This window comes from Mauremys reevesii, linkage group 27 (assembly GCF_016161935.1).
Source record: "Mauremys reevesii isolate NIE-2019 linkage group 27, ASM1616193v1, whole genome shotgun sequence".
Lineage (NCBI taxonomy): Eukaryota > Metazoa > Chordata > Testudines > Geoemydidae > Mauremys > Mauremys reevesii.
The window spans coordinates 7,152,095-7,179,950 of record NC_052649.1 but is presented as its reverse complement, the minus strand read 5'-3'; the positions used below and the strand labels follow the sequence as shown (position 1 = coordinate 7,179,950).

Sequence of the window (27,856 nt, the reverse complement as noted above, 5' to 3'; positions counted from 1 at the left end):
GTTGCAGACTGTCCCTGCCTGCCCCGCTCCGCCTGGCACCGGCCCCCAGCCCCGGGGCTGGACGCTGGGGCCGAGGGCCTGGGAGCAGCAGTGGCCGGCCCCGGGTTTGGGGAGCAGGCGGGAGCCGAGCCACACGGAGACTTGGCAAAGCACCGGGGGTTAGACCATAAGAGGGGCCAGGCGGGGTCAGACCCGGGGTCCCTCCAGCCCAGTGTCCTGTCTGCCGACAGCGGCCAGTGCCAGGTGCCCCAGAGGGAACGAACAGACCAGGGATCCCTCCCCGGCCGCCCATTCCCAGCTTCTGGCAAACAGACTAGGGCCACCATCCCTGCCCATCCTGGCTAAAAGTTCATGGACTTTTATAAAGTCCATCTATGAACGTATCTAGTTCTTTTTTTGAACCCTGTTATGGGCTCGGCCTTCACAACATCCTCAGCAAGGAGTTCCACAGGTTGACTGTGCCTTGTTTGAAAAAATACTTCCTTTTCTTTGTTTCAAACCTAAAATGGGGACATGCAGGTACTCCCCAACAGCACCTAGTGCTGCCCCCCCTTCCCCAGGCCTGGGGACAGATGGGGATGACAGGGCAGAGAGCACCCCCCAGGGAACACAGCAGGTTAGCCAGGGCCTGGTGGAAGGGCTTTGGAAGATCTGACCATCCAACGGCCAGTGGAAACGGTACTGCTTTCTTCTTCAGGGACCAGAGACAGGCCATAACATTAGCAATCCACCTCCTTCAACTAAACTCAAAGGCCCATGGGCCTAGCCCGAACAGAGTGAGAAAACATTTGCAATCAGTGCTGAAGCAACAAAGAATCCTGTGGCACCTTATAGACTAACAGACAGCTACCCCTCTGATACTAATCACTGCTGAGAAAAAGGACAGTCCCTGCAATTAACTATATCACAAATTAATTAGTATCAGGGTAGACAGGCAGGAGGCTGCTTAACAAAATTCCAGGGGTGGTGAGGATCCAGCCCTGACTGCTATAGCAGGATAGTTATGGTGATCAAGTACCCACAGCCTACCTCAGCAGGCATAATGGCAGCAGAGAAGCCAAGGCCTGAAGCCTCTTCTGTGTGGCTGAGGTAGTTTATACCACTGGTGCCTGGACTAGCGCTGGAGGGAGGAGGGCGGTTGCCACTAAAAAAAGCCACTCTGCTATTTTTTGTAAGCCTGCTAAAACCCACCCTTTTAAACAATGCAAGTCTCTCTCCCAGGCTGATAGGCAGGGTGGCAACAGCCCTGGGTGTATTATTAAAGAAGCCTGCTAAATGCTAACTGGGACAAGGTGCCTGTAGATAAGGGTTAATATTAACCAAGTTCTCTTTCCCTCACCTTCTCTTCTCCCCATAACCACACAGGTCAGAAAATAAAGAGAATTTATAAGAGCACAAATTACATCTTCCTCTTATGAGCTAGAGTAGTTAGGCTCCACCTGAACCCAGGGTACTAGGTACCTTACAAACAGTGCATGAAACAGTTCCTGCCCAGCCAGGTGCATAATCTAAATCATGGGGAGAGGCACAGAGGACTTGCCCAGGTCACAGAGCAGAGACTAGACCCTAGGTCTCCAGGATCAAAGGGCAGTACCATACTGCTTATACAGCACAGCTTCTCAACCACCTGAGAAAAATAGCAGCCAGCTCTAAGCACCTACTACTGGAGAATCCACCTTGCTGCAACCAGCCACAAGCAGTGGAGTTATGGGGGTCAGAAATGAGCTGATTTTTAAAATCTTAAGGCAGTACTGCAACCTGGGCAGGCAGTGACAGTGCCAGCTGGTTCTGTGCTCAGCTGCACTAATCATTAGCATTCCACAGAACATTTACCTTCATTATGGTGAAGCAGCCATGTGCAGACTCTTTACCCTTCATGGAAGCCCTAGTTCTAGGAGAATTTAGAACGACAAGCTCCAGGAGCTGCGAGACAGCTGGGTTCAGGGCACACCCTGGGTCAGAATTCCTCTACACAGAGGAAGTGGGATTCTTATTTATTCAGCCACTAGGCCAGAGGCTTCTGCCCCGCAGGCCAGGAGTCCTTGGGTACTGCCCAGCTCTGAGAAGTTTCCAAAGCGGAATTTTCAGAAGGGGAGAATTTGACTGTTGCTTCCACTCAGCCCTGCCGCCTCCGGGCGCTGCAGAGCAGCTCCCATACAGATGTAGGATGCCTGGCCTGACCACGCTCAGGTGAAGGTCTGGCCAGGCCAAGCTGCCCAGTTGAATATCTTATGTCACAAAAACAGGCAGGGGCAACATTTACTAATGAGACCTTCCAGCCAAGCCAGTAGCAAATTGCAGGTCAGCTGCCTGTTCCATTGGATACACAGCAGGCTCTTGGCATCCTCTGCCTTGCAGATCGCTGGATTGCAAACTTCGGGGTTGCTGAAGCCTTGGGTTTTGCTCTCGTTTCTTCCCATCTGAGAATCGCAATGCACCTCACAGGCCCAGAATGCTGAGATGGGGAAACCGAGGCACAGAGCGCTAAAGCCACCCTTTTCCAAATGTCTATAGACACCCCTCATTTTCAGAAGAGCTGAGCAGCTGCATCTCCCACTGAAATCCACAGGGTTGGGGGCACTCCACATCGCTGAGAAAAATCCCATCCAAGGCCTCTCAGTCCAGGCACTCCAAATCCGAGGTCACGGCTGCCTTTCTGACACTAGCTGAGGAGCTGCACAGAGCCGGACACGACACCTGACACTTAGCTAGCGAGCTACAAGGAAACAGCTCAGAGCGCTTCAGGAAAGGCAGGTCTGGGTCACCCCATTTTACAGATGTGGGCTGTGAAAACCCAGGCAGGTGAAGTGACCTGCCACAAGTGATTCCTCCATCCAGCTATTGTTTCCACTGGGAGATGAGAGAGCGGGGCCAGCAGCTCCTCGGGCCCTCGAGCAGCGCCACACGGCAAGAATCCAAAGCACAACAGAGCATTGGGATTATTATTTTAATAGTGAGGTTTAAAGAATTGCATGTAGGAGAGACAGGAAGAAGCATACAAAATCAGACCAGAATCTGAGCTACAGTACACATCCCTCCCAGGGAGAAGTCAAACCTTTAGAGATGGCGACAGTCTTGCAGCAAAATGTAACAAAAAATTCATACAATAAATTATAAAAATCCAGCTAATGTGCGGACTCCACACACAGGTCAGGTCTGGTACATTTATACAACGGGCCGTTGAATACTTGAGCTCTTCCGTGCCGAGGAGCGACTGCCATGGGAGAGACTCAAGAAACTGGAACCCTTCAGTGGCGCTGCAGTCAAGAGGAAGTGGGGATTTAAAATAGGACCAAACAGGTGGAAGGAAAAACCAATCGCAGTGGTGGGACTATGCACAAGGAGAGGAGTCTGAAATGCTCTGGACACAGGTAAGGCACCGTAAGCATGAACCGAGAGTTTTCCCATTGACGGGTCTCTCACTGAAGACCCACTGAGCCTCTCCGTTCTGCAGCCCTTCGGAGCTGCTCCAGGTGCAATGCAAGACTACGAAAAACAGGACCGTTAGGGACTCTGTTCCCAGCCGATCCCTATGATCCCAAGGAGGGCACAACGCAGCTTCGCTAGCTGGAGCGTCCAGACTGCTCGCTCGCCCGCCTCTTGGGGGTGGACACACCTCCTCGCTGGTGCAGTGTCTATTGCTACAAAAAGCCCAGGTTCAAGGGCCCCATTTCAAGCAGTCAGGAAAAAAACCCAACCCAAGCAAAGCCCACGCTGCCAAGCGAAGCTCCGGTCTAGTGCTCTCTTCTCACTAGTCCTATGGTGTGAAACTGGTCAGACTAGCTGAGGAAGCATCACATTGGCATACAGTGGTATCTTCCTTCTGCCCCTCTTCCCCACCCAAACAATTCTATGCCTCCTCTAAGGGCTCCCAGGGATCTACCATTAGCAGCAGCCTTTGAAGAGTCACGGCCCAGTTTGGCAGAACCACCTTGGATACTCCCTGAATTGCTACAAAGCGGGTTCAGCCTGCGTTTCCCCACTGGCCGATAAATGACCCAGGCGTACGGGCAGCACAGCGGTGAGCTGCCGGAAACGCTCCCAGGTCTCCGATGAGCAATGGAAGTACCACAAAACATACAAGACAACATGCGAAACACCTAACAGCAAAGTGCTTTGGCCCCCAAGTTGCGATTTGAACAGATGTGCATCTTTATTATTTTTATATCAATGCAATTTCAAGCTTATTGGTTTTTATTTTTTCCTTTTAAAAGAAGCCCCTCTGCTTCCAGAACAAGACTTACAGGGAGCGAACATTACAGGGAAAGACTTTTTCCTTTTTTAAAATTTATTTAAACAAAAATGCACAGTGCATCAACTTCTCTTCCAACCAGCTAAGCTGGGCAGATATTTTTCCTCCAGAAAAACAAAACAAACCCAACAACATTTCCTGTAACTGGGCAGTGGTTCTCAACATGAGTGCTGCCTAGTTTGAACGTAAGAAGGACACATTTCCCTCATCATAGAAAAAGAGCAGTTTCAAGGTGAGGATTTTAGTATCCTGGCAACAAGCCCACCTTAATCCTATATTACAAGCTTTTTACAACATACAAAATAGATCAGTAACTATGATTAACGTAACCCCTCCCGGTTAGAGAGTAAATATACAGAATCATCATCAATCTGGTACCAACAGGAGGACAGAAGTAGTGTATAAGGCAAAACAACAGCTAGGTACTGGATTATTATTAGAAACCCTTCCATGGAATATGAACAGTCATTAGCTAGTCTGGCCAAACGAGGCAATTCCCCCATGAGAAATAGAGAGAGTGTTTTCACACTAACCATGTGACCCACAGTCAGAACACGAGGCCCCTGATCTCCCCCCCACAGATTAAAACCTAGTTAGCAGGGTTTCCATAGTTTTTGCTTATTAACATTACAACGATTATCGTCTTCCTGTTAAAATTATAAATTTGGTCATTTAGCATTAAAATCAGCGCACCCAGCAAGGCATGAAGAGCCACGCCACCCGTTGGGAAGGGAGGCAGCGTTTTGCAGGAACCCATCAGTGTGATTAAGCTGACCGCTCCCAAAGTGGCAAGCTCCCACACCGCGGGCCGCTAGCTACCATCCGTCTCCTAACCGGGGGGCGAGCTGGAGACGCTTGCAGCTGCTGTTTCCAGGTTAAAAACCCAGGAACGATTAGTCTTGTCAAATTCTCCGCCGGGGGGACATCTAGCAGTGCCCTATTTGTTATAACGATGCACTCGGAGGAAGGGCCATGCAGCCATGGACAGCATCCCCAGACAAAACACGGCCCACAAACCACCTGCGTGGTACAGCCACCGTTATAGTATGCCCTGTGCTAGCATTTGCTCCACCCAGTGGGCCCGTGTTCCTGTGGGACAGTCTGACCCCCTTCGCTGGATGCATGGGGGGAAATGGCAGTTAGTGTGTCTGGGTAAATAACCACGTTAGTTTAAACTCTTCCTGCACCTCGTTGCTGATCAGTACATAGTGTTCACAGCCAGTAGTGATCTAGACATTTCACTTTAAAAAAAAAAAAAACTCACCCCTTTCCCTGCGCTCCCATCTCCAAATCTGACCCCGCCACCCCTTTCCCTGCCCTCCCTTCTCCAAGTCTGACCTCCCACCCCACCCCGCCCGCCCCTGCCCTAGCACGGAGCACCGGGGGGTACTGGCCGCACCACACTGGTTTCTGGCCCCAAAGCCATCCCACGCTGGCTTGCCTGGCTTGGAGTTCATCCTACGTTATATTAACCTTGTGAACCAGGACAGTCTTTTTGCACAGATCTGCAGAGTGGTGCAGGAAGCCTCTTCCCGGCGCGGCCCGCAGATCTGCAGCTCTAAAGTGGAGGAAGGGACTCACCCAGGTAAGTCCAGGTATGAAATGCATAGATGGAGGTGAGAGGGGATTCATCCGGGTTTGTTTGTTCCTTGCACCATTGGAAAAACAAAACGAGACACTGGGAGCTTCTCATGCAGGTTCCTAGGGGCGGGGAGGGGAGTCCGTTCAAGGAAAGGAGAGAAGGTCCGTCTCCTCACCAAGGAACAACCAGACAATGCAGCTGGACTTCACCTGGGGATGGGAGGCAGCGGCGGGGCCCCCCGGGTCGCTGCAAGGCAAGGAAGCCCGGTTAGTTAGGCTGCGGCAGGATGCCCAGGAGTTTTCTGGCCAAGTCACTCAGTTCAAAGGTCTCCTCGCCAGCTGCTGTTTCAAGTATCGTTCCCGGACACCAGCCTGGCCAACGCCTGCCACGTCTGTGCACTCATGGGCCACTTCCCCCGGGTGCCTGGGGATTCCCAGAGCCCGTGTCCAGCGACCACAGACCCAGCTGTCACTGGTGTACGGGCTTATCCCAGCTCCAGCTTCCACTGGGGCCTGTGCAGGCCCCCCAACGCGGGGGATGCAAAGAGCTGCCCAGCCCTGAACGAGCCGTGGAGGAGCCCAGCGCGAGGCCCAGGGTTTTGCAGGAGTGGGTGGGATCAGGACTGCATCTCCAGCCAGTGTGTCAGCAGCAGGCTCCCAGGGAGCTCAGATGGGGAGGCCAGAGCCCTGGAAGCTCTGCACTGACGGAGGCAGGTCTCTGGGGGGCGCTATTAGAAGGGACAATATTGCCACAGGCCAAGAGTTTAATCAAGGCACCTTTGGGGTTAGACCAGTTGCAGGGGCTTGGAGAAGCCTAGAAAGGGAAGGGCTGATAGAAAGGCTGCGCAGCCAGCCAGCGGAAAGCGATGCTCAGCCGTCGCTTTAGCCTCCCACTCCGAAGCAATACGTGCCGCCCAGGTGGCTTAGTGGAGCAGGCGCTGGGGCATCCTCTGCCAAGCAGGCACAGATATTTTAGCAGCAAGACACGCTGGCTAGGTCCATCACCTACCTCGGTTCGTTTTGCTGGGGTAAGTTCTCTGGAAGTGTTTATACTCCTCCGGAGCTGGAAAGTCTTCGACGGGATGAAAGGAATATTTGGACTCAAAGTCATCTGGGAAGAAGGGGAAAGGGTGAGCTAAGGCAGCTTGAGAGGAAATGGAAACGGTCACCTGGCATCCCGAGTTCTCAGCGCTCCCGATCGCAGCCAGCGACGCAGACGCGCTCTGCTGCTGGGGGGAACACGGAGAGCCTCTGCCCACCTGCTGGGCCGTGCATGTGTGCGCAGCTGGGGGTGGACATACCCCGCCCTGGTCGTGCTCCGGGCTTCACGGGGGGAGCGGAGTCAAACACAACTGGCTAAGCAAGTCAATATAAATGAACCAGGGGAGAATTTCTCCCCCTGCCATGCTGCCAGCCGCTGGCTGACAAAGAAGAATGGCTCCATGCACAGGGCTGAATTTCCACCTGGAACATGATCAGCGGGTGTTAATCACGCAGTTAGAGACACGATCCCGTTGACGGGGGCCCTCCATTCACTGCACTAGCTGCAAAGCCACGGGGAGCGCTGCACGAGTGGAAATCAGGCCTCAGCCTCGTCGAATAGCTGGGCCCCAGTATCTGGTAACAGCAACACGCTCCCTCCTCACTCTCTGTTCCCAGTGGGCCTGGGCCTGATTCAGACAGAAGCCAAATGGTTCCCGAGGCTCAAGTTCCAGCCGAGCATGGTTAGATTTTCTGAGTGGGGCGCCTGACATCAAGCCAGGGGGTGAATCCAGAACCTGATCACTCCAGCCCGATGAAATCCGGTACCAGAGCGACACACAGGGAGTTTGCCCAGCCCCACGTCTCACGCCTGGCACTGCCAAAGGCCGGCAGGTTTTCATTCAGTAGTCAAGCCCAGTGCTCTGCAGGAGTGGGGATTCCTGAAGGTTTCCCACCCCTCTAGCCAGCACAGACACCACGGCCAGGGAGCACAGGGCTTCCCGCCACCCCCAAAGCCTTTACAAGACCCTGAAATTCATCCACTGTATCCCCCCTCGTCTCTGAAGGAGCTAACATTACACCACAACATGGTATCATAAGCCAGGCTGCCAGGGGCCAGAGAGACATGAGGCACCGAATGCGCTGGGGGGAGGGAACAGGATTCCCCTCTGCAGTAATGCAGGTGGACAGAAATAGCAGGGAGGAGGGGGAGGGCGAGGTCAGCCCTTTCCAAGAAAGCACCTGGCTGCTAAGGGCAGGGAGCACAGCCGCAGCAGAGGCACTGTACCAGAGACAGACCCAGGAGCTCAAGCTGCTGGAGAGTCGTATGCCCACCCACAAAGATTCCTGAACTGCTGCGGCATCAGCAGGGAGTGGCTCACACCTTGTTTACGTAGGACCTACAAGAACAGCATCTTTCCATGCTCCTCCCCAACCAGAGGGCCATTTGGAATCTGGACTGCATTGGCGATGCGGGTTCTCTCTGGGCTCTAACATCTACTCACCCAAGAAAGATCTCACGGTGGCGATGGAATCTCTGTGCCCATTTCGCACTGGGGGAGGTGGAGGGGGCGGCCCAGCCGGTGTCCTGGTAGGTGGGGGCGGAGGTTTGCCTCGACTCAGAGGCTCTGATGACCCATGCATTCTGTAGGGGGGTGGGGGCGGGGGAGCGTCACGACCACCATTCCGCATCAGTGGGGGCGGGGGCGGGGGCGCTGCAATAGAAACCCTGATCAGCACAGATAAGGACACAGGAACCGTCAGACCGATGGCCCAGCCAGCCCAGCAGCCGGTCTCGGCCAACCCCAGGTGCTCCAGAGGGAATGGACAGAGCAGCACAGCCATCGAGTGATCCAGCCCGTCGCCCGCTCCCAGCTTCCAGCAAACGCAGGCTAGGGCCAGGGAGACACTCCTGGATCATCCCGGCCACCCACCCAGCCTGGGCCCGTCACAGCGCTCTCTAGGGAGTCAGCCTCCAGCAATGGGGCACGGAGGGTTATTCCACCGCTCGGAGGGCACTGCCCAGCTCTCCAGTGGGCAGCCAGAGGGGGGCACAGGACGCCAGGCTTAACCCTCCTCCAACCCACACTCAAGACTGTTTGGTACCATTTCAGAAGCCCAGCACGCAGCTCACCTGTCAGGCTCTGGCCAGTATTTTCAGGGGCCCACCCCACCCCCACTCGCCAGCTGAGACTCCAGTGCAGGCCGAGATGCCAGGCTCGAGCGCATCAGGATCAGGGCCTGGCAAGTATCTACTAGAGCCTTTCTGCTGGTTAGCGCCCCAATGAGACCGTTTCAGCTCCTGTTCCCAATCCGGTTAATTACACAGAATAACGCACCAGCTCCGGAGCTGTGACTCAAGTGAGGGATTCTAGGGCTGGGGGGTCGGCGCTGGCGGCAGCCGAGGTAGAGCTGCAGCCTTGTGGCGCAGCCCACGAGGACGCTAAAATCCTAGTGCCGTGCTTTCCCGACGCTCGCTCGGCCGCGGAGCCAAGTGCGAGGGGGAAGTCGAGGGCACCCGAGAGAGAAGAGAGGATGTTGCCTTAAGTCGTTCTGGGAAAGGCCGAGGTCAGACCCTGACGCTCTGCCTGTCTCCCAGGCAGCTCCTGCAGATGAGGCCTCTAAAGCAAGGGACAAGTTCCAGGCGCAGGCCGCACCCCCTCGGGGATCAGACACACATCGGTGAGCTGACTAACCAACGCCCCTCACCCGCAGCAGACACTGGGGGCTCCCTCCCCCCCTTGTCTCCCCTCACACCCTGGGAGCCGTGCGGCTGCACCACCGCAAAGCAGCAGGAGCCTGCAGCAGCGTCACGCGTGGCTGCCTGAGGGACATGCTAGCCCCGCGCTGGAGGGGCTCTTACCTGCTCCCCTGCTCGGAGGGTCTCGGGCCGGCGGAGGGGGTCGATTACTCTGGAGCGACGGGGAGGCTGAAGAGGGTGGAGGAGGAGCCATGCCCCTCACGGGGCCCGGGGTCTTCCTATGCAAAGAGTTGTGTCTCTGGGGCAGCTCTGGGGCCAGCTCGTTGGTGGGGCTGGAAGGGCCGTTGTGAACGCCGGGGGGCTGCCGATAGGGGGGCGGAGGGGGAGCTAGAGACTGGTTCTGAGAACTTGGCCCCGTTCGGACATTCACTGGAGAAGTGGGGGGCTTGATGGGGGGCGGTGCTGGGGGGCCATCCCGGCTCGTGGGGAGCCGCTGTCCTGGAGTTGGCGGTAACGGCTTCTCCCGGTTGTAGGAAGGCGCTTTGCTGCCATGCATCGGAGGGGGGGCGGGGGGCGCGTTGGCTCGGCGGCCTGGAGGCGGGGGCGGAGGGGCAGACGAGCTGTGTTTCATGCCAGTACTGCTGGCGCTGTTGGGGCGGGAAAGGTCAGGCAAGGAGGGTCTCTGCATCCGGGGAAGCTCGGGGGGGGAAGCCCGGTTGTTGTCGGAGTCATCGTGAGGTCGGCTGTTGGTCACGGGCACCGGGGGCCGCGGGGCTGCTGATCTGGAGCCAGGAACCTGCAGCGATTGCTTGCCGGAGGAGCTGTCTGCGACGGAGAGAAAGCTGGGTTATTTGCCAAGGGAGGGAAAAGGTCCCAGCCAGGCCTGGAGTTAAGGGAGACCGATGGGCTCAGCTTGGTGCGAAGGGACACACTGCAGCCAGCGCGCTCGGCTCACCAGAGCGCCAGGACGGGTGAATGGCAACGCAGGGATCTCCGGAGGGAGCTGATGGCTCCTGTCCCAAGCAGCCCTTATTAACCCAGGGTTACGCACAGAAGAAATGCAAAGTAACATTCTTCTGGTAACACTTGGTGCACCTAGGGCCATTCCTGAAGCACAAGAAGCCTCACCCCGCCCCGGGAAATAAACTATCCTTAATGGGACAGATGGGGAAACTGAGGCACAGAGGGACGCACTGGCTTGCCCAAAGTCCCAGACAGGATGGCTGTAAAAACTGGGATTATCGCCTGGCTCTTAGGCCTGTGTTCAGACCATTCCCCCGGTCTGGGCAGGCCTGGTAACCCTGGTTTCATGCAGTAAGAACCCCCCAGCCCTTCTGAGACCAGATCAGGCACCAGAGCCTAGCGAGGGTGGGGTAATTGTATCCTGTGTCTGTGTAAGTGAGGGCAGCTGCTGCGATGGGCGTGACAGAGCCTCACACCAACACACTGGGACTGGTGCATTGAACGTGCTGTGATGCGCCCTGCACCCCAGCAGCATTTCAGACCCGCGACCCGGCTAAACGCTGGTGACCAGTAAGCAACGGCAGCGAGCTATTTCCTGGGTACCTGAGTTGTCCTTCGCTCCGACGGGTCTGAGCTTCGGGGGGCCCCCTTGGAAGAGGCCGCCTTTGGGCTGGAGCGCAGCAGAGCTGGAGCCGGAGCCACCACCTCCTCCTCCCTTGGGTTCTGAAACGAGAGGGGTCCAAACTCAGCCCCTAACGCAGCCTCCCTCCCGCGGGTCCCCTTGGGGCTTCGATTTGAAGCATCCCAGGTCCAGGTCCAGGTCCAGGTGCCTCAGATTACGCAGCGCCAGGCGTGTATGTGGGGCACTGGCAGCTCTGCTCTCCCCGGGGGCTGTCCCGTCTGCAGCTGGGGCCCCAACATTCGCCCAGGCCTCGGCTCAGGAGCGAGTGCGCGTTCACAGAACGAGGACTGTAGCTGAGGAGTATGGGGCATCAAAAGCCTCTACGGGACGGTGTGGGGAGAAACCAACGCGGCCAGCACGGAGCAGCTGCAGTTTCCCAACGAATGCAGCAATTCAGAGGAGCACCTAAGGGAGGGGCTGGAATCGCAGCTAGAGGGGGACAGGGGCTTTGGGGCTAAGTGGCACCGCAGGGCAGGTTGGACCCAAAACTCCGGGATACTCACTCTCTAGGACTGGAGCGCTCCGGTCATTGACCTGCGTCACCTTTTTCAGTCTGGGCCCTTTGCAGATATCCTGGAGCAGGGCTCCTCTACCTCGCTGCTCCTCTCGGCTCAGCTTCGGGAGCTCGCTGTTTGCCTGGAGACAAGAGGGACGTTACGGAGAGAAAGCAAGTCCGTGCCCTGCCCTGCCGGTACAGACGGACTCGCCGGAAGTCTGATTACAAACCAACCCTCCCTTCCCCCCGTTCCAACCCCGACTGCAGCCCCCGGCCCCATTGCACCGTCCTTTCCGCCAGGAGGCAGCTCTGCTTCAATCCCTTCCTTCCAGACGGAGCATCGCGCCAGACCAAACCAAGGCACAGCTACCAGGGCAGGTTCCTCCTACGCCCGCCAAGAGGAGCGGCGCTACAGTCCTCTCCCCCTTACCCCAGACGCAAGTGTCCCCGTCTCCGCCTGGGCAAAGGGCATAAGACCCACACCTGAGATTCTTCGCTCTCCCTCTGGGCTGCTTGGGAGGGAAGGGGGCAGCAGCAGCGCACATCACAGGATCTCAGCCCTCCCCAGCGCACCTCCCGCTGGCTTTGGTGGCGGCAGCGCCACGACCAACTGATAGGTGATGGAAACCGTCAGCCCACCAGTGACTTCACTTCCCGTTCCCTCGTCTCATCCCCTGCTTCTGACCAGCTCCAGCTCCCCGCTGCCCCAAAACGCTCCTAGCTCTCCCTGCTGCTCACGGCAGGAGTTCTGCTAGTGACATGCCGTGACGCACAGCTGAGGGGACATAGCAGTGAGTCGTCACCACACAGTGCCAGATCACCTCATTAATATACACGTCTCCGGCACTTAGCATCCCCACCACACAGCCAGGGACACTGAGGGCAGGAGTCATGTGACTTATCCACAGTTACACACAGTCTCTGGAGTCCAGTTGAAGCTGCCGCCCACACCTCCAGCAATGCACCAGGGTAGACTGGCGTCTCCAGAGAAAACGCAGCTGTGAAGAAAGCACCCCAGGTAGATGAGCCGCCCAAGGAGAAGGGAAGCGGAAGGGCAGAGTAGCCACTAGCCCCAGAGAGAGGGGGTGAGTGGGCCTTACCTGATGAAAGCTTGGCAGCGGAGGGGGGCCAGGAGGCGGTGGAGGGGGAGGAGGTATCGGCATCCTTTCCCACTCCTGGCTGGCTCAGTCTGCTTAGTGTCCGTGGAGCGTTTGGTCCCTCATATACCTGTAATTCAGACAGAACCAGTCAGGGACCCGCAGGCTGTTTCAGCAACACAACCCTGCGAGTGCCAGGGCAAGGAACGGCAACTGGTGCGAGTGGAAACACCCCACGTCAGCAACCCCTGCCCTTCTGAGTCCACAACGACACGGCATCATGGGAGCGAACCGCAGGCGGACCCTTTACACTACAGCACCACACAGACGTCCGCCAGCAGCCCCAGTGCCGCCCAGAGACTCCTCCGAGGGCTCGGCTTCAGAAGGGCAATGCCTGCGAGTTCGAGTGCCGCCTCCCAGCCAGCTTAAGGGGCGAGATCGGTAGCAAAATTCCTTAAGAGGCAACTAGTTCAATCCCACCTTGAAGAGCAGCCCTGCAGGACCCCGGGGTATCCCCAGACCCTGTATCTGGACCCGCTTTTCGGTTCCTAGCAAGGAAGGATCAGCACTTGCCCAGGAAGCATGTGACTGGTGAGAGCTGCAGAGCATCCAGAATTCAATTCATTTTTAACCCAATCATCTCACTTGAGAAAGGATCAAGGGAGCTGGTTTGTTCCTATACCCCATCTACCCACTTCCTCCACAGCAGAAGGCTGCTTCCGCAGGGATTTAACGGGCCCATGACATCTACAGCTCATCTCTATCAATCGAGAGCTAACACTGCAGAATTCCCAGCCAGGAGCCACAAGCCATCAATGTATCTACATCTTTTATCGTGTAAATCATCATCAAGATGGAAGAGACCTGGAGTCAGCACCCCTGGGTCACAGCCGTGTAGAATCGCTTCTCCCTGAACCATCCCTGAGAAGGGAGCATTAACGGCCAGGTTTTCAAAGAGGCTCAGATCCCACACAAGCGCCAATGCAAAGGGCCAGCTGAGCATCTGAAAATCTGGCCCAGTGTCTAGGTTATTTCTAACAGTGATTCCAAAGCACCTGATGGGAGCGGATTTCACTGTCTGAACTGTTCATATAGAAATCTCCTAATAGCGTCTCTGAGTTCTAGGTTACCTAACACGACAACCAGCTGCTGTTGGGCCTTTGTATAACCTGGGTATTTAACAGCCTGCGCAAACCATCCACTGTCACAAATGAAACATTTCCGTGGAGGAAGCAGATAAAGGCACAAGATGGTGAATCACCAGGTGACTGCAAGACACCGATACCTGTCAGAGCCATTAGTCTGACAACATGAAATTACAAAATTAAAAAACTCTCAAACAGCAGCGGCTAATGGGATTGGAATGTGACGAATGCCAGGACTCACTTGTCAAAGCAGGAGTTACGTGTGCTCCAGGCAAAAAGCGAGAGAGGATGAAAACTTTACACAGCAGAACCAATGGAGAAAGACACCAGAATACTCCTAGGCAGAGACCATCCGATATTAAAAGCACATATTGTGTTCACACCTGATAATTCAATCTTTTGCTTTGACGTTTTAAAGCATGTAGATTTCAGATCCTTTGCCCAGATCCCAGCATAAGCGAACCAGGGAGTTTAACAGACAGTTACATGACACAGCAAGATGGTGCCAGTCCACAACTTTATAATGCAGAAAATAAACCCTGGCCAACCTTTGAGAGGTGGGAAGTGAGCAACAGATGCTGCAATGAGGGCTTGTAATAAGACTTCATTATTCCTACAAAATGAACTAGAGAACAATTTACTAATGAGGCAACCCATATTGTCTACATAAATCATGTACATTTTGTGATGTTACCAAAGCAGTTTAAGCTGTGTGCATTTCCTTTCACGCGAATTCACAGAATCCCGTCGTTCCCACAGTACCCCTTCCCCCCCAGAATGGTCAGACAAATTAGGGAGGTTCCAGGCTCACCCTTTACATGTACTGCCTAGTTTAAAGGGACACCACAGTTCAAAATAATGTAAAGGACTTTCCCTGCCCTAGAGCCCACGTGCTAATAATATTTGTGGTTTTACAACCACGTCTCTAAACATTTCCCTCTCTTGCTGCTGTGTGAAAGATCCACACAGACAGTGGGAAAGAGTGAAACTGGCCCTACACAAACTGCTGTTAAATACATAAATAAACCAAAGAAGATAGAGAAGAAAAATATTTGTCACTTTAAGTCTTTCGTTTACAGTGATATTAAGTGGCACTTGAAACATTACTACGAAAAAAATTCAGCTAGAAGCGTCTCTTTAAATAACCAGGCTCCTTGTCTGAACACGGCCCACCAAGTGAGAGCCGCAATCCAGCTACCCGAGCGCCCTTCCAGACACCAGCTCTTCATTTTGACACCGCTGTGGAATTCTGTTCGGGACGAGGTCCCTGCTTTTCAATAAAATCTAGACCTCATCTAGAGCTATTGCTCTTCCCACCACTTCCCAGACACTAATCCCAGCTCCACGTAAGCTCATAAGCTTCTCTGTCACCAACAGAAGTGGGTCCAATAAGACCCTACCTCACCCACCTTGTCCTCACAACAATGGAGGAGACAAGCGAATCGGAGTAAGACATCAAATCCACTCAGATGGGAACTCACACAAGAACAGACCTGAAAGAGAACAAATTTCTCGGTAAGAGAAATAACGTCACATACTTGGCTGGGGTTTGTCTGCGCTGCCTTCACTGCCGTCGGTGCGTCTGAATAGGAGCTTGCTCCCTGAGCAGCATCCCGTGTGCTCCCACTCCTTCCTGCGATGAACTCATGCTTTCGTGTTGACGTTCGCCCGGCCCGTTGCCACAGAAGTGACTGTGATGTCACAAGGCCAATACTGTGATTTCATAGCTTGGAGGAGAAGACGAAAATAGCTTGGGGGTAATTAGCTAGCAGTAACAGCTGGGAAACGCGCACCAGGTAGAGAGATTTATGATTCACCCTCAGGTATTTGAAAGCCGTGCCTAGCACCCAACTTCCTCTTTAAAAGTATCAAAGCCGTGAAAAGCTGCTCCCCATCCTCTCGACGCGTGGCCTGTAGGAACATTCAGATGATTAGAGAGGAGTTATCAGCAATGTAACGGATCTCTGCTGAGTTCAGCAGCTTGCTCCGAGTATGGAATCCCCATCGCAGTCCATGCAAAGGAAGGTGTTGCTATCTAGCCCTCTACTTGCACACACCCATCCTGCCCAGCCGGGCGGGTACGAGCCGTGCTCAGATGCTACGGAAGCAGCACGTGGACACGACTGCAATGGGCCGCCTAGACAAAGACTCCACGGAAACGGAGGACATGATTTGGTTAAGCTCACAAAGCAAGTCACTGGCAAAGTCCAGGATAGAATCAGGGCACTCCTGCTTCAGACCCCTGGGACCTCACTGTGCCTCTGGGATCATTACTCAACCTTCATCAGTCTGACATGCAATTGTTCAGTGGAACAGAGGGGAAAATCCCCAGAATTAACCTGAGTGACTGTGGGTTGGTTGGGGAAAGAGTCACACACAATTCTTATGGATGCACTTTAATCCCCGAATGCTTTACACTGCATGTGCCAGAGCAGAAGTCGCAGTGTCCTGAAACAGGCATTCAAAGAAAGGTTCTGTCCTAGAAGAAAAAAGGCAGAAAGTCTAAGCTAAAGCCGTTCGGCGAGAAAAGGGAGCTAGATTTCTAATGGACAGGTCACTTCATTTAAAGCGTGGCCTAATGCCCATTATGGATTATCTACTTGGCCAGGTGGGGGAGGTAACATTTTTTATTGGACCAGCTTCTGTTGGTGGAAGGGAGAAGCTTGAGCTACCCAGCACTCTTCCTCGGAAAGGTCTCTCTAATATCCTGCAACCAACACTGCAAACACCTCAGCAAGGGTCAGGTTTAAAATGAAGAGCCCCTGAATTCAACTGAGCTCAAAACACAGCCCCTATTGGAGCATGTTACCTTATACCCAGAGAAACAAGGAGAAAACTCCGAGGAGCAACGCTGAAGTAATCTACATCTTGGAATCTTCTAAAAACACAAACAAACAAACCCCGCATACATCTTGTTACCTTCATGAAGACAGTCAACACAGCTGATAAAAGAAAGTCTCTCTCACAGCAATGTTTACAGCCCCTTAACAGTAAGTCTGCGCCTTATGGGAAACGCGCCCTTTCGACAGCTGATTCCCAGCATTTCTTTTGCTTTGTCCTTTATTAACCAGGCTTTTTACCTGGAAACTGATCTTAACGTTTCCGGGTTTCACACACTCTGGCGGTTTAGCCTCTGGTTTGTGGGGGAAGCAATCTGAAAGACCCAAAGCAGGCAGCAGGCAAACGCACAGAACACAGCCATGCTCTTTGGCTAAACCCGGGGAAGGGACATTTGTCTTTTATACACAAAACCAAAGGAAGCATCTTCTTCCCAGTTTCTTCAGTTGCCATCAACAAAACCTAGAGCTCAGGGGGAGGCAAGTGGTTTTTGGATGGCAAGGCAAGCAGGCCTCCTTTGATGGAGATCCTTTGTAGTGGCCATTCAGAACTCAGCTTGTGTCCCACCCACTAGTTCATCTGCCCAATAAACCCAAATCAGAAGTGGTCTGTTTGCAAGCACTTCAATAGCGCGTAAGAGCAAGTCCTCCCCCACCCCACCCCCGCTTTTAAAGAATAACTAAACCAAACTTCGTGCTCAAAAGCTCATTGGATTTTAGTGACCAACTGTGGTTAGCCTTGGAAAATCTACACAGATCAAACCCATGCTGGAAGTCGTCTACATTTTCTAGACATTTGTGAACTCCAGATGTGCTGTAAAGGGAAAAACTTGTTTTCTACAGGATTCAGTATTGATCCTTTATGATCCACTCACGACTTTTCACTAGAGATGCAGCAGTGCCTTTCACAGGTCATGAGCACGTTTCCCCACCTTTCAAAGGGATTTGGATACCGTGCCAGATTTATATTTTAGAGTTACAATGCTTCTACAGCTAGTTTGCATGTGCAAACCAAGATGAAGCCAACATTTCATCCTCAGGGAGGGCAGTGGCTTTGAACTGCAGATCAGAGTGGAATTTCCAATCCTTCCGATGGGGGACTGATTGCCGGATGTAGCTACAGTAGCTTTTGGACTATTCGCAAGATTAGAGCACTTCCGTACTTTCCTCCTTCTGCCTCTCAAAAGTATTCCAGATCCTGGACTCAATATTCCAGACCCAACTCTGAAGTGTGACATTCCCGAGTCTGTTTCTGAAGAGCACTGAGGTTGCTACACAACTAATTTATTCTGCAAAACATCTCAGATTTTGGATCAGTCAAGCTTTTAAAAAATGTATCATAAATGTTTTAAGAGACCAAGCTGCCATCTCAGTTCAGAGCTTCTCAGACACATGGCCCATCTCGGAGTGAAGACAGACATACCTGCTTCAGTTTGCAGGACTCAGACACTCATCATGAATTAACAACCACCACGGGCACTGACGGTGCATTTTTAACAAACCTGGAACAAATACATTTCTGATGCCACAGGGCCAAATTCCAGGGTCCTCAGCGGAGCAAGGCCCCGCTTTGCACCTCAGCGGGAGCTTCGCTCTTTGGAGGGCTGCCAAGTTGGGCCACGCGTTAACAGCTTTCCAGAAATCTTAATTTTCTTCATTTGGCAAAGGAAACATGTCAGCAGGATCAAGGAATCCTGTCATCACATCAAACTGAAGCAAAGGAAACAGCAATCTGGCAGGCAGGAAACACCCCTTCTCCTATAAAAAGTTAGGGGCTTCCTTCCCCCCATTCCACAGAACCGCCCGTGAGGTGCAGAGAGGGATGGGGACGCATGTGACGGAAACTAACAAGAAAACTTTTCTTATCCACATTTTATTTAAAAAAAATCCTCTACTGATCATTTCGCCGACAACAGGAAATGGAGGCAGAATCGAGGGCTTTCTGAGGCTTTAGAATGTGACCCCATAAAGGCATTTGGGGAGGGGAAAGGAGGATGCATTCGACTGCACCACCCACGCCTCCGACCAAACAATATGCTGCAAGCAGAAAAAGGCCCCCAGCGCCTTATGTTTGATTGAAGTTAGTAGCTTATAGTTCAAATAAAAATGACATTTCTTTAGTGACTCTCGATCTAACATCCCCCTCCACTAAGAGCTCAAATAGCTGCTTGTATGTTTTGAATAAATTAAACTCTCTCAATTGAAAAGAAAAAAGGGCTATTGCTTAGGGCAGGAAGTGGAGAATTGTCTCAGAGCAGAATTTAGGTGCAATAACAGAATCTACCAGGCAAGGGGAATGTCTAATGAAATGAGCCTCAGCACTGAGCAAGGCAGGAACAGAGGAGATGCTACTGGCTAGGCTGACAGCATTTTCAAAAGGTGCTAAGGGTCTGTAAGAGCATCTTCACCTCTAGGGAACCCCCTCATGCCTGGACGCGGTGCTGCAGGGAACTTCGCCTCTCGCGCCCCAGCTGGCGGCCACTTCCTTGGCCCCATGATGGCCAGTCCCAGCCAGTGTCTTCTCCCGACTCCCTCGCTGTGTATGTCCCCACTGTTATCACACACCAGGGCTGGTCCAGCTCCGCTGACTCGGGCTGTGGGGCGATGAAGTTACAGAGCAGACAGTCAGGCTCAGGCTTGTGCAGACTGCTCGTCCTTACTCCCAGGAGTTTCTGTGTTCTCCAGTTTGAGTCATCCCCACCCATCCGCACTTAGTAACGGACCAGCTGCCTGTGGAGCACTCCTCAAAGATACCTTCACAGCCCTTCTTGTTCCAGGACCTCCTGGGCCTTTAACACCTTCCTTTTGCTAGCCTTTGGTCTTTCCTGTAGGCCACAAGGGACTGGAGATGCGGTTTACCTGCCTCTCTGCCCCTTCCACTTTCTAGGAGGGATTCTTTCACAGGCTGGGATCTCTGAGCACTGCCTTGGGAGGCAGCATGGGCCACCACAGTCCCCTGCATTCTTCTCTTTCTGCGTGGGGAGAGTTAGGTCTCTCGTCCTTCCATGCAATCGAGCGAAAGCAAGCTCCTGGGCCCAGGGACACAGCCAAGCATTCGCAGGGCTTTCCTAGGCATAGGCCAAGCAGAGATGAACCGATTTATAATCCAGACTATGCAGGGCAAGTCATTTTGCATAGCTCCGACAGATGGTCAATCCCTGCTGTAACAATGTGGGAACCGTTTAATGGAATTCCACCAGGAGAGTCTGGTTACCCTGAGCTGCGCCAAAGCCAGAATGACCTCACAGAGAGAAGAGATGCAGTCAGGAAACAGGTTTAAAAAAAACATACAGCAAAGTGGCTAAAAATGCTGCTGCTGCTTCTAACCAGTTCTGCAGTTCACGAGCAATTAGGAGCAAGTTTACAAGAGCAACGTCCATCTATTCAGAGCTTGCAAGTGATATTGGGCCATTTATAGGAATGCTGAATGTTTGTGCACACTTCTGAAGACACAAAATATACATGGGCCCAATATTCTGCTGGAAGAGCCATACAGGTGCTTTATGGCATAAATATGCAATTCTCCTGCCAATGGCAGGACTGCAACATCGCTCTCTGCAATCTGGCCTGCAAAGCATTCTGCAATCCCCACCACTACCTATGCACTCTGGGAAAGATGTAAAGGGAAGCATTTGCCTGCCTGGCATGGTGGATAGTCCACATGGGTCCCCAAATCATTATTAATATCATGTCTTAGCCACAGGCCACTGCGCATAACCAGGGACCACCAGATTAAGACAATCTTGCAGTCCTTACTCAGGCAAGACTCCCACTGAAGGCAACAGGAGTTGAAGGAGCAGGTCTTAGGGCCTTCATCACAACAGCTCCAGTTGCAGGGGCGTGTGTGTTTTGCAAGGGCTGGGTGAGTATAAGGAAGGTCTTGTGTCAACACAGGGGGTGAAACTGACACTCCAACCAGCCAGGATTAGAGCTCAGCACCCAGCCCAGTGGACGGATTTAAATCACTGACTGATTTAACTCCACTTTTCTACTGGGACTTCAGTTATTTTCTAAACAAAAGCACATTCTGCTTAGTTGATCTAATCAGTTAAACATGTTGATTTACAACAAAATAGAGCCTTTGCGGGAGAGCTGGTACATCGCTTTGCTGCCTAGGAGGAGCCACTAACCAGCCATGTTTATTTAAGCAGTTGTCTAGCATAACTGAGAATGTGTGAAATGTTACCAAGTGGTGAATGATCCACTGCTTACTGACTGGCCAATTAACTCTGTTCCTCATTTGTATCAAGCTGCGCTAGGGTGGTAACTAGAATTACAGACACAACAGCAGAGGTTTTTTTTAGAGAAATGTTTCAAGAGAATATAATAAATTGATAGTATATTATAGTAAATAGTCTATATTACATTCAGATTTTAAACAGCTTTATTTTTTAAAAAGATAATTTCATCAAAAGACTCCAATTTAAATAAAAAATGGGATTTTTACCCGCCCTGCTCCCAGTCAGCTCTGCGCGGTGCTGCTTTTCAGACTGCTAGGTGCCAAAGCAGGCTTTGCGCTGACAGCCAGATCGGAGCAGAGGAAGAAGAGCATTTGCTCTAGCAATTACATGACAGCTACAGGGAGAACTGAGGTGGGACTAAAGTCAGTGGTGTGGTAACAGCCTGGCCCACTGGTACCGCACTGCCACTGGACATGGGTAGCCAGCACACTCAGAACAGTAGCCCAGTGGCCATCCAGGACGCCCACCCCAGTGAAAGCACTGGGATCAGGTACTGCCCCGACAGGCCTATACGGTGCAGAGCAGAACTCGTCAGGATGACACTGGCTCCATAGCTGTAGCAGGAAGATTTACCTTTTCTTTATGGATTGCCTCACCCTGACTCTCACTGCCCAGGCACTGCTGGGGAGCAGGCTGCCCACAAGGTAGGCACAAGGATGAGGGACCCACGTGCTGGAATCAAGGTGCCCGTCAGCCCAACGTGATTTCAGCCGCGCCAAAGGGAGACCGATTTCAGTTTCTTAGGTCAGACCATGGCTAAGCTGTTCAAACTGGGGGGTGGGGGGAGAGTTCAGGTGCCTATTTAGGCCCCGACCAGGCCTGACTTTCGAAGGTGCCCACACCCCCGGCAGTCAATGGGAGCCGCAGATCCTAGCTGTTCTTTCAGCTGTTACTAAGCCAAACCACAGCAGCGAGGGCACATCTGGAGTCTCGGCGGACTTGGCAGGGAGCTCTGGGGTGGAAGCACAGACAAGCACTGGGTGTAACCAAACACTCCAGGAGCGCTCTCCAAGCAGGTCCCGTTCAGCAAGGACGTCACAACACCTAAGCAGGCCAGGACTGGATCAACACCCAGGGACGCAGTCAGACCCAGCGCGACTCCATGGACTATGCCCACCTACACTGCGGCTGACAACTTCCAGAGTTCTCCCCTTTCTCCGGAGTTCCAAGGTCACCTCATTTACTCCTGTTTAAATGGAAAGGGGCCACACCAAACGCTGACCCTCTCGACGACTTCCACCTGCAAGGGCTGCTTGCCTAACAGCCCCTTGGCAGAGTCATCCCCGGGGTGGTCTACACTAGTTAGGTTGGCTTCCTACATCGCTCAGGGGTGTGAAAAATGTCACACCCAGCGTGGGGTCATTGAGCCGACCTATGCCCGTGTGTAGACACCACTAGGTTGATGGACGAATTCTTCCCTCAACCTAGCTACAACACCTGGATTTATTACAGTGACGGAAAAGCCCCTCCCGATACTGTTGTGTCTACGCTACAGCGCCACGGTGGTGCAGCTGCCACGCTACAGCTGTGCCATTGTGGTGCTTCTAGTGGGACCCGAAAGTCACCTGGGTCCGTTCTGGCCACGCATCACCAGTAAGGAAGATTCTGCACTTGGAACACTGAGCTGGGTCCTGGTCTGCCTCATGCATCGAGACAAGCCATAGCCTCCCAGAGCTGTAAGCATTTCCAAGGGTGCTGCTGCTCTGCTGTCCAAGGACGGGCTCTGGAGAAACAGGAGTAGGGCTAATCAGAGGCGAGACGATTAGACTGCTTGTCAGGGACAATGGCAGCCTCTCACTCATCCTGACCGTACATCCAGAGCATCTCCAAATCACATTCCCAGTTCCACCGCTGTCTGTGACACCCTGGGCAAGTCACAGCCGCTAAGAGCCTCAGTTTCCCCTTCTGCAAAATGGGGCCAATGAAACAGACTCACCTTCGTAAAAATGCTCCAGTACTAAGTGTGGTTACTGCACCCCAGAAGCACTGCGAGCCGCACAGTGCTGAGAGGGAATTGATTCAGTAAGTGCTACTGGGAAGCCAGGAGAGGAAAGACAACAGTTTGCTTTTGTGGGATGTCTAACTAGGGACCATTTTCCCCCAGGCAACGTCTGTTTCGTGGTGAAAAGCCTACTTTTATTTGGAAGAACGACTCTGTCTTGCCCTCTGAAAGAGCGAGAAGTAAGTAGGTCAGACAGACTTGAGGACCAAAAGCCCTCTTGTAAGCAAAGAGAGCCAGGAAGCGAGAGGCCAGCTCTGGAGCAGGCGCCTCAGCTCTCCATTGGCATGCAGGGGACTGTCACGCCTCGCTTCAAAGATAATACAGGGAGACCCAATCAAGTTAGAACAGAAAATCCAATCACGGAGTTGAGCTCTCGAGCAGCGACTCTCTTTGCTGCCTCCAATACCCTGCTGCCAGAGCAGCAGCGAGCGCTTCAGACATTCACACACTGCCATTACATGATGGCCTACATCATAAAAGTAGGGCCTTGATTTAGCACCGAGTTATGAACACAAGTCAAACGGATCCAGCAAAAGGGGAAAGATAGTAAATCAAGCCAGCCTGTCTGGCTTTGATGAGCAATGGCCCAGCTGCAAAGAAATCATGTCTGGAGAGAGGGGGCGATTTGTGTGCCGAGCCGACGCACGGCTTGCTCTCTTCCCAGCTGGGTGGTGCAGCTCACATGCTAAGCGTATGCAAAGTTGCTGGATCGGATGCTTTGTATTTGTTCAGGACCAGTCTGGGCAGTTCCTGGCCCAATGCACAGCTCACTGTCATGCAGAGGGGCCAGGGCTCCGTCAGAGCCCTACGCAGCGATGCAATACAGCTGAGCACATCTGGAGCATCACAGCTGCTCCACACACAGCAGTAACTGGGCAGAACCTTGCAATGTCGTTCAACAGTTTGCAGCAAGAGCCCAATTGACAACGTTTCCGATAAACTCTCCACGAGTGAGCCGAGGAGCCTAGCGGGTGTGCCGCACTCCCGAGGGGTGCGACAACCACAATAAGCCATGGCACTAACACACTAACGCAGGCGACAGCCCAGCACCGCAGGAGACGTTCTCTGCAGGTGGGTCATTCAAATCACTCCTCCCGCACGACACCGGGCAAATTCACACCTTGTGCTGGAACTCCACTGGTAACTTCAGCAGCCGCCAAGGCGCTACTGTGAAGGGGAGTCAACTTTGCTGAGCGCCTCTGGAGTTCCTAGCGGGGCTGCCACGGGCCACACCAAAGAGATGGGGAGCAGCCCACAGCGGGCAGAGCAGAATCCAAGGCTGCTGACGGCTAAACGAGAGGCCTCAGACAAAGCCACTGGGGTTCACGGCATCTTTCCAAACATTCCCACCCGCATGCAGCGGAAGAAATACGCTCTCTGCAGTGGTTCCTTTAAATGACTCCCCTTGTGATGCTTCCATCCTCGGCACAGCCCAACGCTAGGACAGCTGCACAACCCCAGGACAGCTGCACAACCCCGGGCATGAAGCTGTAACATCCCCGTCCTAGCTCGCTTTAGCCTCACTTGGTCCTTAGCCTGAAGGTGCCTCTTTGCCTCCTCCCTGTACAACGCCTGCATTTCAGCAAAGAGTGACTTCCATGCAGATCCCAGCTGGCTACCAGGAGCTGTTGGTAATGCCTGCAAAGTGCTCTCAAGGTGCTAGGTGCTGTGCACTCATTTATCCGCAGATCACTACATGCAATTCACATCTGCTTCCATTGCATCCCATCGGGCAGCATTACAATAACTGCTTGCCAAGGCTCCTGAACAGCTGCAAAGGGGGCCGTTGTCTCTCTCTACATGAATTTGGTCCTCAAAGCTACTGAATCGGAGATGGATTATTCATAGCTTATTAATAGCAAATGGATTTGTGAGAGAGATTCACTCCAGATGCATCAGCCTGGAAGCCAGCTCAAGCTGTGGTTTGGAAAATACTCGCTGCAGGCCCCCGAGCCCCAGGAATCCCACCTAGCTCCTATCCAGCACGTGCCATCAGCAGATCACAGGCGCTTTACAAAGCGGATCGGTCTCATCGCCCCATTTGCTAGATGAGGACAGGCACAAAGCAGGGCAGTGACTTGCCCAGTCACCCAGACGACGAATGAGCAGTAGAACCCAGGTCTCCTGAATCCCAGTCTAGTGCTTTAGCCACCAGGCCACACTGCCTGTAGTACGCTGCTTGCTGATGACTCCCTAATCCAGCCCCGGGCTACCCACTCCCAGCTCTGCTGCTGCCTCTCACACCTCACCTGCCGTTCCAGACCCAGCTCCCACCTGCGATTTGGCCAGAGCACCTCAAACCTGACATGCATTTACCTGGCTCTTCCCGTACAAGCCATTCCCTGCACAGCCTTGTGCGGGGGCTGAATAGCCAAGTGAGCAAGGGCGAGCCCATCAGGCAGGTGACAGTGGTGAGCAAGCCAACAGCCTGCAGTGTCACCCCGCACGCACTCAGGCTGTGCAGAGATATTCTTCCCATACCCAGCCCCCAACCCGCAGCCCATTTATAATCCCGCCTCCAGTTCTGGAGCCCTGGAGATCATCTGGGGGCACCAAGATACCACACAGCCAAATGCCTATAGCAGACTAAGAGTCACAGTCTCTGCACAGGTGATGCCTGAGCCTGGAAAAGCAGGAGAATAATAAAGGGCAGGAAGAAGCCGTATTAAATCTGCAGAGCCAGGGTGTGGGAAAGGACAGCGCTTCTACCACGGCACATTGGCCTGACACCAACTTCTTTCAAGCCATGAAAGATAAAACAACAAATAATCAGCTGCCTTCTCATTTGTTTGGTTAAACAAGGACTTTGCACTGGGAACCCCAAAGATTTACAATGGATGCACAGAGCCCCTGAGCTCGCAGAGCAGGACGGGGGGAGGTACGTTAAGGATTACTACTGAGCATTTCCTGGCAGGAGCCAGGTTATCACATGATCAGTTAGAACCACAGCAATGCACAATTTACCAGATGGGATCAGACTATTGGTCCACCCCAGCTGTTACCCTGCCTCTAACTGCAGCCAAACCTGACACTTAAGAGGAAAGTGAGAAACCCCATCATGCACCTGACCAGTTGGGCAATTCTGGTCCTGGCCCAGAGGAGAGCTCCCTGGCTGCGACTGGCTTGTCAGCTTCCAGGCTACAGATGATACTGAGGTGTTCTCATGCAGCCCGTTCCTTAAACTCCAGCAACAGAAACAAACCCATCACATGCAAGCCAAGTTCTTAAGTATGCTGCTGGCAACCTGTCTGTCTGCTCTTCCTCATCCGCACATAACCCTAGCTTTGAGAAGGCTAAAGGCTGGGCAGGTAACAGACTGAGCAGGGATAAATGCCTGGGTCAAGATGCTTGCCAGCGTCTATGAAGAATGGATAATCCTCTGCCCCCGGCTGACGGTCCATACCTCCTGCAAGTCGTTCACGGGAGAGTGGCCACACGTTGGAGCGCTCCAGGAGACCACCGGCAGGTGCACACATTCAGGCGTGGGGGATGACTGGGAGACGGAAAGGGAGTTTGGAAGAACTCAGTGTCTCTTCTCGGAAAAGAACGTGCAATTTAAGATTCGGCAGCACAAGCAGCTTGTCAGGCAGAGGTAGGTGCTTTGGCAATGCAGATATGGCCGCAGCCTCCTTCCCAACTAGTGCGACACAAGCGTCCACTGGAAGCAGCATCCCACAGGGGCAAGGATGCCACACACTACGGTGCTGCAAGGGCTTTGAGAGAGACAAACCTTGGCCAGGCAAGAGGAACTAGCCCCTCCCTGGAAAGGGAAATCCCACCTTCCTCATGCAGGGAGTCTGGGGGTTCAGCGAGTCACCTTAGACAGGTGATCCATGCCCCAGACCGTCTCTGTCAGCAGTGCACGGCTGGGTCAGAGCTCAGGGCCCGCAGGCACCAAGAGCAGAGCAGCTCTTAGCTCGGGGCAAGACAGAGCCTTGGAACAGCCGGCAAGAGCATCCCCCTCCCGCCCCGAGCCTGGGGCAATTAACAAGAGCAAGAAACATCCAGGAAGGGCTGAAACGGGGGGGGGGACCCCACTGTGCTGCAGGGAATCGGAGCCACCCCGATTTGCTACAAGTGCTCCCTGCCCAGATCTCCAGCCCCAGGCTCCAGCCCCCGCCGGCCCACGGCCCGGCCCCGCCCCCGCCAGCCAGGGCCCCAAACCCCTCTCCCCGCCAGCCCAGGGCCCCTGCCCCGCCAGGCCCCCAGGCCCAGCCCCTCCAGGGCCCCGCCCCTCACCAGGCCCCCCCCCCGGCGCCCTGTGGGCTCTGGCACGTCTCCCCCCCAGAGGCGGCGAAGGGGGCTGAGGGCCGCTAATCCCCAGCGGCGCGGGGCCCCTCCTCACCCGGAGCCGCCGCCGCCGCCGCCTGCTCCGCACCGGGGCCTCCTGCCGCCGCCAACCCGGAAATGAGCGAACCTCCCCGGCCCCCAGCCGCGGCCGCCAAACAAAATGGCGGCCGGGGAACTCTCTGCGCATGGGCGGAGGACACGCCCCGCCCCTTTACATCCGGTCTGAGCGCGACGGGACGCTCAACGCTCTGGACAAGTTGAAGACGCCATGTTGAGAAGGTCATTTAAGGCCACCTCGGTGTGGGAGGCCATGTCGGGAAGGACACGCAAACATCGCGGAGCGAGTCGACGGCCATGTTGGAAAGGTCATATGTCCTCCCAGAGTGTGCAGCCATGCTGGTGAGGTCACCCGGTCACACAGCAGCCCGCTGCCATGTTGGGAAGGTCGAGAGAAACCGTCGCTGAGGCCGTGTGGCCTGGGCCACCATGCAGGGAAGGTCACATAGGGGGTGGGCTGCTGAGGCCCAGTCCTGGCTTTGCCAGACCCTGGTGCACCCCGGCACCCACCTGTCCACAGGCCTGGGGAGC

At 53.8% G+C, this 27,856-nt stretch overlaps 1 protein-coding gene across 9 annotated transcripts; it reads right to left on the bottom strand.

Annotated features, from left to right (window-relative positions):
- Positions 1–2,933: 2,933 nt before the first annotated feature.
- WIPF2 (WAS/WASL interacting protein family member 2) lies at positions 2,934–27,484 on the bottom strand. 9 transcript variants are annotated; one of them, XM_039516464.1, is made up of 10 exons: positions 27,324–27,484; positions 26,382–26,471; positions 15,437–15,625; positions 12,757–12,883; positions 11,664–11,796; positions 11,082–11,201; positions 9,678–10,340; positions 8,320–8,529; positions 6,843–6,944; positions 2,934–3,257 (listed from the first exon to the last, which is right to left on the bottom strand). In XM_039516464.1, the coding sequence occupies exons 4-10, from the start codon at positions 12,817–12,819 to the stop codon at positions 3,166–3,168; spliced, it is 1,383 nt and encodes a 460-aa protein (XP_039372398.1). In that variant the 5' UTR covers positions 12,820–12,883; positions 15,437–15,625; positions 26,382–26,471; positions 27,324–27,484; the 3' UTR covers positions 2,934–3,165. The 9 variants fall into 9 exon arrangements, with proteins under 9 accessions (XP_039372398.1, XP_039372399.1, XP_039372397.1 ...); XM_039516465.1 differs by lacking the exon at positions 15,437–15,625 and adding an exon at positions 15,308–15,391; XM_039516463.1 differs by lacking the exon at positions 15,437–15,625 and having other exon boundaries at positions 27,324–27,483.
- Between the last annotated feature and the right edge of the window lie 372 nt (positions 27,485–27,856).